Genomic DNA, 12,058 nt, shown 5'->3' on the forward strand with positions numbered 1-12,058 from the left:
ACTACTGTGGCATATCCATTCAATAAAACAGTAATCAGCAGTTAAAGAAACACACAATTCACCAATAGCAAGGTTGAATCTCAAATACATTATACTCAGAGGAGACAGAAACAAAAAGTTACAAACATGATTCCATGTATACAATATTTCTGGGGAAAAAACCTTTATAGGGACAGAAAACAGACCAGTGGGTGCCAGGAGCTTGACTTTAGAACCACAGAGGCCAACTTGGCCATTTTCTATCTGGGCTGTTAACGACTTAGAACCTAGTTGGAGAATCAATCTCTTCAGAAGATTGTCAGGAATAAAGTAAAAGTGTCCTTAATGTAGTACAAACATCGTTTACTGCTCCTTCCCGCCTGGCGCCTGATATCGTACAGGAAAGTGGCTTAATGAAATTCTAACAGTGCCGGACGATGGAGGATGTGAACCCCGGTCAGGACAAGAGTGGCCACATCGGTGCTGAGGCTGACACCTATGGAGGACTGTCGCTCCCGCGGCTTCCAGTGCTTGGAGGGACCCTCGGGTGTGTGGCCTTCTCGGCCAGGCTTCTGCGGCCTCACGTTACTGGAGCGTTCGTGGTAACCCTGAGGTTGCAGTTCTCTGTAAGTTTGCTGTGGCTGAGCCAGGCAAGGCAGAGGCGAATTTCTACAGAAATTATGGCTCCATGAAGGATTTTGAGAAGAGGAAGGTTGGTACCTTTCAGAGTGCAGAGGAATTTTGTACCACAAGGAATCTCTTTGGGTATAATAGCATGGGCGTTTGTCACTGGCCTGTGTCCCTGAACTGTAACACACGAACGTGTGGGCGTAGAAATAGTTTTGCTTGATACGTGGAGAACAAAGAAGAGCGAGTGGCGCTTCCTTCCCTGGTGCCCAGGACGGTTTGGGAAAGTCTCGCCTTCAGCCTCCCCTCAGTCCGCGGAAGACGGCGGAGCTCCGCACCCGGCCCGGCTCTCCCTGCGCGCTCCGGACCAGGCGCGGTGCGTGTGCGGAGCCGCAGCGGTGACTCCCCCGGGCCGGGGGAGGCGCGCGCCGAGCGGAGACGGCGGGCGGGCCTGGCGCGCAGCGGCGGTCGCTCTCCGGCTCCCGAGGAAGGGCAGCGGGCCCGGCCGCCGTCTCTGCCGCCCGATGGCGAAGCCGCGGGATTGCCTGCCCCGCCTGATGCTCGCGTTGCGGTCCCTGCTCTTCTGGTCCCTGGTCTACTGCTACTGCGGGCTCTGCGCCTCCGTCCACCTGCTCAAACTTCTGTGGAGCCTCGGCAAGGGGCCGGCACAGACCCTCCGGCGGCCCGCCCGGGAGCAGCCTCCCGCCTGCCTGAGCGACCCCTCCCTGGGCACCCACTGCTACGTGCGGATCAAGGTGAAGGACGCCGCGGGCCTGGCGGGAGCGGGAGGGAGCGGGACGGCCGCGAGGGCGGGGGCCGCCGGGCTGCTCCTTCCGAGACGCCGGCTCAGCGTCCCCTGGTGTCCCGGCAGGAGGGGTCGGGTCCCTGTGTGCCGCGCGCGCGCGCGCGCCTGTGTGTGTGTGTGTGTGTGTGTGTGCGCGCGCGCGCGCGCGCTTCTCTAATCAGGGTCCTGTTCTATTACTGTCCCCCGACCCCACACAACCCAGAATAATCCTGCTCTTTTTCCTACTGCCAGGGGAAGCTGCCGCCTGTCACCCATTTGCCCTTTAGAGCTCAGATCAGTTGTAGGGAATTTTGTTCCTTGTGGCACCCTAATGTCTCAGGAGGATGTTCTTGCCCAATTTTAGAGATAATAAGAGTAAACAGAATAAGTCTTTGGCAGTCATTAGTTTATTATGATCACAGACAACTTAGGTAGCATAAAACAATAAGTAATTGTGTGTGTTTGTGGGGAGGAATGCAGACTCATGAAGTCAGGGACCAAAGGAAAGGAATCAAAGGTAAATCCAGCCATGCCTGCAGACTCGAATTGTTCAAGCTGCCTCACAGCCCACAGATATTGTTTCCTGAGGCTCCAGGTGGTGGAGGAAAATAGTTCCAGCGATACACCCTGCAGTCTGACCCACAGGCCTTTCAAACCCAGCCTCATAAAAGGGGAGTCACCAAGTCCTGATTTCCTGTTAGGAGCTAAATTGCCCTGCAGCTGAAGTTCAGAAGGGCAAGAGAACTTCTTTCTTGCCTGGGATCCACACAAAATTAAATCTGTTAATATTTGTAAAAACAAAACTGAAAAACTTAGGACAGTGCCTGGTGCATAGTCAGTGCAATAAAGTATCTGTTAATTAAATCCAGTCAAGTGCCCATGGTATTTCATCCTCCAAGATTCACCACCAATAAAAGAAGTTACTGAACCTCTAGGAAGCCATTGTCAGATCTGTTATCTCTGTCCAACCTGAGGAGTAAAAGTAGTATAAGAATCATCTGGAATTTCATAAAATGGCTTTAGCTGGCCAGCTAAAGAGCTTCCCCAAAGACAACGAGGGAGTGGAAAGAAAATTGTCCTGGGAGTTGTCAAGATGGAGATTCTGGTCACAGTCCTGCTCTCAGCCATTTTATGACCCGTGTTACCATCTTTGGGCCTCAATCTGTAAAATGATTCTTTCACATCTGAAAACTCAGTTGCTTGAGTTGTCTGATATTCAAAACCCAATGTCTACGTTCAGCTTTTGGTTCTTGGTTTCTTCCTAGCTTGCTTGATTTCAGAGTTTTTTGCTTTTTTCTTGCTGTTCCCTATACTTTCCTCCATTCGGTTTACTTAGTATTTGCTTGACTTCCTGTCTCATTCCCATGTTTTAAAATTTTCCTTGGGTCTTCTTGTCTCCCACACGCAGAGGGAAGTCTTGAGCACTCGGGGCATTCTGTTATTAGAAATGCACACTGACATGACATGAGGAGCAGGCAGCAAGGGGAACAGAACATGCAACACTCAAAATAATAATGTGGGAAGGAGAGACCTAAAAATAAGAGAAGGAGGTGTGAATTACATAACTGATTGCACAGCTCTTGACGGGCAAGCTGAGGAAAGCAGATTACTAGGAGGTAAACATGGCAGAAATATAAATTCAGATTAGAATTATTTACATGTCCTGCAGCATTTGAGGGAAATGAAATGTGACACATCAGTAAGATGAAGGTTACCAACAGTAAGATGAAAATGACAAATTGTGACATTGCTTCAAAAGCTCATAATATATAAATTGACCTTGTACTGGAACAAGAAGAGAAGATACTGTCAAGGGAGTGTTGACAAAGTGAATCTGTCAATTTACCCTATTAATAGGTCATGGGGTTTGCTTTTCTTTTTGAAAATTAATAAAAGTACATTTTTTTCTTGATGTTAAAAATAAGGCAATTGTCATGAAGATATTGTAAATATACACATTTTAAAAAATAAGGCAAGTGATTATTTTTTAGTAAAATGGAAATGCTAAATATATTTCTTTGACCATCAACACTAAAATTTCATGCCGTCTACTTTCAGGATTCAGGGTTAAGATTTCACTATGTTGCTGCTGGAGAAAGAGGCAAACCACTTATGCTGCTGCTTCATGGATTTCCAGAATTCTGGTAAACTTACCAACTAATATTTATTGTTACGTGAAAACTTGGCTTATTTTCTCCGTTTATTTTGTGCTGCTGTAACAGAATATCACAGTCTGGGTACTTTATAATGAACATACATTTACTTTCTCAGAGTTCTGGAGGCTGAGAAGTTCAGGAGCAAGCTGCCAACACCTGACAAGGGCTTTCTTGCTGCAACATCACATGGCAGAGGAGGAAGGGCAAGGAGGCGAAAGGGGCTGAAATTGCCCTTTCCTAATGGCAGTATTTCCATCCATAAGGGCAGAGCCCGAGGATCTAATCACTTCTTAAAGGTCCCACCTCTTAATACTGTTATAATGGCAACTTTTGAGACACGGTCTTACTCTGTCACCCAGGCTGGGGCACAGGGGCATGATCACAGCTCACTGCTGCAGCTTCAGCCTCCCGGGCTTAAGCAGTCCTCCCACCTCAGCCTACCAAGTAGCTGGGACTACAGGCATCTACCACCACACCTGGCTTTGTTTCTGTTATTGTTGTTTATTTTTTTTGTTGTTGTTTTTAAGAGTTGGGGTCTGCTATGTTGCTCAGGTTGGTCTTGAACTCCTGGGATCAAGCAATCCTCCCACCTTGGCCTCCTAAAGTGCTGGGATTACAGGTGTGAGCCACCACACGAAGCCTCTTGTAATGACTTTTAACTGACCCTACTTTTTGATCATGTGCCCAGGGTTCTTATTCCTAAATGCTGCTGAATCACAGCAATGGTCTTCCTCCTAAAGAGACCTACCTGCTACCATTTTAAATTTATATACTTTTTGAGGATTAAAAGAAGTATCTTTTAATGTTTCAAATTTCTGAAATAGCAACAAAACAGTTTGTACAGAGTATCTACTATAGCCATACTACAACACTGGATGGGGAAAGGAGATTTTAAACAAATCAAACACCTGGAGTCAGGAAGCTTTTGGTTAGGCTTGGGGAGAAGGCAGAGAGCAGAGGATTCATAGAAACTGAAAATGAACTATTTCCTATGAACAGAGCAACAGGTTTATATGAATGCAGGATAAATTAAGTACCTAAACAGTTCACATTAGGAAGAAAATCTAGAGCCCAAAATATACAATTATTATTTACTGTCTTCATTTATTTTTGTTGCTAAAACAAAATACCTGAGACTGGGTAATTTATAAAAGAATAGAATTTTTTTTCTCACCATTCTGGAGACTGGGAAGTCCAAGATCAAGGCACCAGCAGGTTCAGAGTCTGGTGACGTCCATGTCTGTGTGTCCAAGATGATGCCTTGTTGGTGTGTCCTCTGGAGGCAAATAAACTTCAACATATTCAGACAGCAGTTAGCAAAGGGGAAGTGTTCTATTCTCTATTGACCCCAACGGGCCAAATAAGTACAGATGAAAGCAACATATGTTTAAACTTTTTTTTTTAAATGAACATCTTTAAAAGAGGTGGTACATATCATGGCAGTAAAAAGAAAACCAGTTTTTGCTAGCACAGGGCTGTAAGAAATAGTTCATAAACCAAATAAGTCAAGAAATTGATTTTTTTAAAAGCCCGATTCCCTTAGTTGACTCAAAGGTAACTATCTGGTGTATTTTGAAAGATCTAGGACAATATCCTGTCCCCAAAATTCTCCCTTACTATCTTATAATACCTAGAATTCCGCCATTACAGATTTCTTGCCTCCTTTAGAGTCTTTATGATTTTATGTCTCTCAAAATCCTGATTTAAAATGCATTTAGCACTAAAGGATTACTACCTTAAGACATTTTTTTTTTAGACAGTCGTGCTCTGTTTCCCAGGCTGGAGTGCAGTGGTGCAATCTCGGCTCATCGCAGCCTCCATCTCCTGGGTTCAAGTGATTCTCCTGCCTCAGCCTCCCGAGCATCTGGGATTACAAGTGTGCACCACACTCAGCTAATTTTTGAAGTTTTAGTAGATACAAGGTTTCACCATGTTGGCCAGGCCTGTCTCGAACTCCTGACCTCAAGTGATCTGCCCACCTTGGCCTCTCAAAATGCTGGGATTACAGGTGTGAGCCACCGTGCCTGGCCCACTTTAATTAATACTTTGTGAGTGAAAGGGACTTTATGAATAAATGTATTGAAGATGTTAGTGTTCTAGGAGGTATTAGGCACTGAAGAGTGGAAGATGGCAAACACACCTATACCTAATAATTTTGCCAGATTAAGAAGTCTTCCTTAGAAGATTTTCCCTGCATGAAGATTTTTTTCCCTTTGGAATTCATGTGCATAAATAAACATAGGTCATTTGCATGTTATGCTTTGATTTATTCTTTCATTTGGAGACAACTTAATGAGGTGGTAGATTGGCAATTCGAGCATATGCATGGACTCACCTCTTGGAGTGCATGGCATGATTAGTTCACAGTAAAACGTTGCTCAGAAGCATTGGTCAAATCTGCCTAATGTAGCATGGGCAGGACATTCTGGCTCAGCCACTAATTTGCTGCAGGACCCCACATAGTCATCTACAATAATCTTGCAGAGTTGTGTGAGGAAGAAGAGAGTCAAAACGTGAAAAAATCTTTTACATGGCCCCAGTGAATACTCAGTAAACGTTCATTTTCTTCCTTCATTCTCATTCATTCAGCATGGAGATCCATGCATTAGATAATAATTTCCTAACTTTGCTGATGATAATGATAACAGTTAACATTTTCTGATCATTTACTATGAGCCAGGTACTCTCTTTTTTATTTTAAGTTCCAGAATACACATGCAGGACATGCAGATTTGTTACATAGGTAAATGTGTGGCATTGTGGTTTGCTGCACCTGTCAACCCACCACCTAGGTATTAAGTCCAGCATGTATTATCTATTTAACCTGATGCTCTCTCTCTCCCACCTCCTCCCCCCAGCCTCCAAGCCCCAGTGTGTGTTGTTCCCATATGTCTTATATATACCATCTCATTTAAGCCTCGTAGCTACCCTTCTGAAGTTGGCAGTACCAGAAAGTCAGGTGCCCCTTGTTCTGGAAAGTCAGGGCTGACCTCTGCTGTTGTTCTCATTCTATAGGAATTATAGTAATCTCATCCCATAACATGCATGGATTTTTACCTTTCAAATTTCATACCTTGTACAAACATTCAAGCGGGTGTTAGAAAGTCAGCCAACAATATAAAAATACCCTAATCTAACATTTTAAATCATCATCCTAAATAAAATTCAAGATCTGCATCAGGGAGATGGTGTTTAACTTTTTAGAAAGAAAATAAAAGATTTGAAAGCTATTTTCTTTTCTTTTCTTTTTTTTTTTTTTTGAGATGGAGTCTCACTTTGTCACCCAGGCTGGAGTACAATGACGAACTCTCAGCTCACTGCAACCTCTGCCTCCCAGGTTTAAGCAATTCTCCTGCCTTAGCCTCCTGAGTAGCTGGGATTACAGGTGTGCAGCACCATGCCTGGCTAATTTTTGTATTTTTAGTAGAGAAGGGGTTTCACCATGTTGGTCAGGCTGCTCTCGAACTCCTGGTCTCGTGATCTGCCTGCCTCAGCCTCCCAAAGTGCTGGGATTACAGATGTAAGCCACTGCACCTGGCGAAAGCTATTTTCTTTCTCTACTTCACATCAACCTCAGTATTTGTCCATTCTTATTCCACTGGAACTTCACCTCTTTACATATGGAACAATATACACAAAGATAAAAATGAACCTACAGTCACTTTCACACAGGTCAGTAGATGCTCTCTGTCATGTTCTAAGAGATTTTGTGCATGGTTTTCACAGTCATGTCTCATTATTTACTCCTCATGAGAGCCCTTTTGCAAAATAGAAATGGCTGGTGATTCTTGTCCTAGAATCTTCAGGGGATGAAACAGCCTAGGAGGGATCCAGCACTGGTCCCTGTACATCATTCCCATTTGCTCCAGCAAAGTCAAGTCTTGAATGTATCCAAAATGGATCTGGTCATTGTGAGGAATGGTTTAGTTTTTGGGAAGCTTCTAGAGATATGTTCACTCTGAAAAGTCATAGATTAAGATCTTCATATGTGAAGATCATAGATAGGCATGCGTCCCTTCTATTCGCTAAGTCTGTCATCTGTTACTTCAGCAAGAACATTGCTAGAATTTAAAACAGCAACAACTATAAATGCAGATAGCTCAGCTACTCAAATAGATAATATTGAATTCATTGATCTTTGCTGATCATTAATTTGAAAGCTACCTGGTTATTTCGGGAGCATCCAAAAATACTAGATAGAGATTTTTGGTAATCAGATATCTCTGGAGTATGTCCTACTCTAAACCAAGACCCCTGTTGATGCTCACTCTGTCTTTCTTTCAATTAATCAAATTGCCAATGTTACCCATTATGAGGTCTAGTCAATCCATTGAGGTGCTCGTGGAAACAATCAATAGAAAAAAAAACGGGGGGGGGGAGGTCTTAGAATTTAGGACAAAACTCTAGGGCTTAAGTTTTAGGATAAATCTCTTTTTTATTTTAATTTTTTCATTTTAAAGTCCAAAAAAATACTTCATACATGATATTTCAAATCACTTTCCATTTATATTACAAATGTAAATGTTATTCCTCTAGCAATTAGGTTTTGCCTAAATACACATGTTTGTTTGTTATCTTCTTCCCTTATTCCTTCCTGACTACATCATTAAGTATAATTATCAGTATACAAGAGGTTTTCAATACCCATTACTAAATTGCATTCTAGCCTGGGCAAGAAAGCAATACTCCCATTCTCTCTCCCTCTTTCTTTTCCTTTTTCCTCCTCCCCATTCTCTCTCTCTCTTTCTCTTCCTTTTTCCTCCTCCCTATTCTCTCTCTCTTTCTCTTAAAAAAAAAAGAAAGTATATGCTTGATTATAAGTCAAGTAGGTCAGAAATATTTGATACAATGAAAACAAAACAAAAAAAACCATGAATTGATCATGTATGTGGAAGTGCTTTGTAAAAAGAAAAGCACCATACAAATGAAACATATTATCTGCATTTAAAATCATTTCCTGAGAATAGCTGTTGAGAAATGGTGATATTTAATGTATATGATTAGCTGTTACACAGCAACAATAAAATCCTGGGTCTTCTTAAAATCTAAAGGAAATATTAAACAAGATATACATCTATGGGACCTTTGACTAAATTAACCCCAAATAAGGGTATTTGTCAAAGGATGATTTTTTTCCCACTCTCTCTCCACTCCAATTTGCATCTCCTTTAAAAATATTTTGAGCTGAAGCAGGCACTTTCTTTTGAGTCGTCTTCATCTCCAGCTGTATGGAATGTATGCGTCATCACTCAAGTGCTGAGGCGAGTGAGGGCCTCCATCATACAGCAACTGCGGCTTTTCTCTGTGGTGAGGAGGAAGAGGAGAGTCTCTATCTGAATGTGGCTGGGCTAGCCTGGTAAAACCAGGAGCCCTCCTTAGGTAAAGAGCAATCACTGGGAAAGAGATTGGTTGTTTTTCCTGAGTGTCTTCTGCTATAACTAAAGATGCCAGAAAAAAAGGCAATGTGGATGAAAATAATTTTGCTTGTTTATAATATTTTCAGGGTTACTGCTTTTGTAATGTGTTTCATTCCTATATCAAGGAGATTGTTTTTGCTTTATTTACATAAATGGTATGTCCATCAGTCTAATACTGGGGTGACTTCTCTTTTTCAGTTTAAGGCTAATGTGTAAATCAAATATGTATTATTTATGAACTCCAGAAGATGACAGTTAAAAATTATTCTTTAGTAATTTATTAAAAATATGCGGTTGCCCTATTTCTTAGAATTGTTTATGATATTGTTTGGCTTCACTCATTGTTAAAAGAAGTAGCTGAATTTATTTTTAAGTCAATGTAAATTATTTCTGATATGATATGCAGGTATCTGTAATCCAATTCTAAATGTAAAATGTTGCAGGATTAAGTCAAATTCTACCTTGAAATCTCTAATTAAATTCTAAATGAAGACACGGACCCTTAAGGTATTGAAACAACGTGGAGTTCAACAGAAACTGAATACAAATTCCCCAGTAGGAATTAGGGACTGTTAGCTGTCATTGTCTCAAGGTTCGAACTGGGACAGAATTCCTGCTGCACAACTGATATTTCTAGCACTATCATTACTGTGTTTTTATTTGTTCTTTCACTCACTCAACAAATCTTTATTAAGCATCTACAAGGGTTAGATATTCTCATAGCCAACCCAGGAAACAATCTCGTGGAAGCTCCAGGTCTCCACAGTGACATGTACCCCCACACTGAAGAGTGTATATACAAGTGCAAAAGCACTAAACTGGCTCACCCACCCCAGCTGTAACGGAAAGAGCTGGAAAGTCTCCTAGCAGAGGAGATGCCCAATGTGATGAGGAGTTACTTGAAGGGTGAGAGTCAGGGATTGTGGGGTAATAGGGGAATGGTGGGGAGTGAGGGTATTTCAGACAAAGGAAACGACATGAACAAAGTCATAAAAGCAAAAACCAATATCCCTATATGTTCACCTATTTCCACCTGGTGCTGCAGAGGCAGCGTAACATAGACCCTGGGGCCAGATTCCCTGGTGTGAATCCTGGCTCTGCTGTTTGCTGGCTCTGTGACCTTTGATTCTTCAATTAACCTTGCTTTCCTTCTGTTTCTTCCTCTGTAAAGTGAAGATAATAATAATACCTACTTCATAGTATTGTTTTGAAGATCAATATTACCATACAAGAAGCACTTAGAATTGGGCCTGGCATGTAGTAAGAATGGTAGAGATGTTAGCTCTTTTTGTTATAAAGCAAATGACAGAGAAGCTAAAGTACTCTGGCTGGAAGAGTGGGCAATAGTCAAATCTTTCAGATATTTTTTCTGCTAGAATAATGAGCTGGAGCTTCATGTTATGAGTCACAGGGAGTCAAGAAAGAGCTTCAGCAGGGAAATGACATGAGTTTGGTTGTTTTTGCTACATCCCTCTGGTTTTGTATAAGATAGAGCAGAGGGGGAATGAAAGGGACACACTTAGACCAAGCAAGAGGCTGCTGCCTAAATGGAGGCCTGAGTTAAGGTAATGATAGTGTGGTAGACAGGAGTGTTTAAATAAATATTTAAGAGGTTAAATGCACAGAACTTTATTGATTGGGTGTGATGGATTATAAAGAGGAAAGAATTAGACTCCAGTTACGAAAACATAAAAAATCAATTCAAAATTTTAGTAACGCAAATGAGAAAATAATACAATCACGTGTGTTGACAGACGTGTATCTTTAAAGAAACAAGCTGCTTTATTTGTTACAACGCACAAACAAGATTCATATTACTACAGCCTAGCCAAAAAAGACATGTTTATTAACATTGTCTTTTTTGTTGCTGTTCTGTTTTCTGTTTTTGTTTTTTGTTAACATTTTCAAATCTATCTTAGTTGACAATGCTTTGGCAGATTTTCATAAATCATAAATATCCTAGTGGTCAAAAATTCTATATCCATTCATAATTCCAAACACGTGTCCACGTGTCTGACACCCTTCCTGATAACCTTTCTGTTGATGTAAGATGGTTGATTTGTTACATTGATTTTTTTTTTTTTTTTTTTTTTTTTGGGCAGGTTCTGGCTGTGTCACCCAGGCTGGAGTGCAGTGGTGCAATGACAGGTCACTGCAACCTCCACCTCCTGAGCTCAAGCCATTGTCCCACCTCAGGCTCCTGAGTAGCTGGGATCACAGGCACATGATACCATACCTGGCTAAGTTTTTAATTTTTTGTAGAGACAGGGTTTCACCATGTTGCCCAGGCTGGTGTTGAACTCCTGAGCTCAAGTTATCTGCCCACGTCGGCCTTCCAAAGTGCTGGGATTAGTTACATTGATCTTCCTGCTTTGTGTCACCTCGCATTGCAGCCTCCCTCTCCCTGTTGGTTCATAATCTTACATTACAATTTTTACACTGGTTTATAATCTTAACATTTGGTTGTGTTAGCTTGCCTGCTGCACTCCAAAAGTATTTTCAGACAATGATCTCCCATTTGGCTTGTATCAAATAACTTTACACTGTATTTCTATGAACAAATGTGCACATAGATGCTTTTTTTTAATGCATATTTTGAGTCCCATAACATAGTGAGTCACTTTTAAAAATCCATGTCTTTTTTTTCTGTAAGTTATCTAAAATGGTTTTGCTTATTTGAAGAAGAAAATCTCATGGATCTATTTCAATTAATTATACAGTGCCATGATCAAACAGAAAAGGAATGCCTGCCTCAGCAGTAGCCTCCAGAACTTGGCTGCAGCACTGTGGCCATTCTAACTGGTCAGTGCTGGTGCCATTTTGGTGGTTAAATGTTTTTAGTATCACCGTTGCCTATACACATGGTTCAGGATCTTCTCCACAGAATTTTGCTTTAGCAAGCTAAGGTTTATCTTAAATGGTTGTTTCATTATTAGATTCTTGCAGTGATAATTAAAAAAAAATTCTTCAGACTTTTCCATCCATAAATAAGCTGTGGTTATTATTAAAACATTGACCCTATTTGACAGTGGAGTAAGGTGAGTAAAATCTACTTTTGAGAGAAATATATAAAATTTCATCTAGTAAATTTTTTC

General features: G+C 41.5%; 1 protein-coding gene across 1 annotated transcript in view; it reads left to right on the top strand.

Annotated features, from left to right (window-relative positions):
- Positions 1 to 1,029: 1,029 nt before the first annotated feature.
- The window catches only part of EPHX4 (epoxide hydrolase 4), a 38,677-nt gene continuing 27,648 nt past the window's right edge, over positions 1,030 to 12,058 (top strand). Inside the window, exons 1-2 of the mRNA XM_021667958.2 lie at positions 1,030 to 1,361; positions 3,449 to 3,534. Of these exons, the coding sequence (XP_021523633.2) occupies positions 1,131 to 1,361; positions 3,449 to 3,534 (317 nt within the window). The 5' untranslated portion in view covers positions 1,030 to 1,130. The remainder of the gene's footprint in view (positions 1,362 to 3,448; positions 3,535 to 12,058) is intronic.

This window comes from Aotus nancymaae, unplaced genomic scaffold, assembly GCF_030222135.1.
Source record: "Aotus nancymaae isolate 86718 unplaced genomic scaffold, 86718_ANA_hifiasm-v0.15.2.pri h1tg000122l, whole genome shotgun sequence".
Classification (NCBI taxonomy): Eukaryota; Metazoa; Chordata; class Mammalia; order Primates; family Aotidae; genus Aotus; species Aotus nancymaae.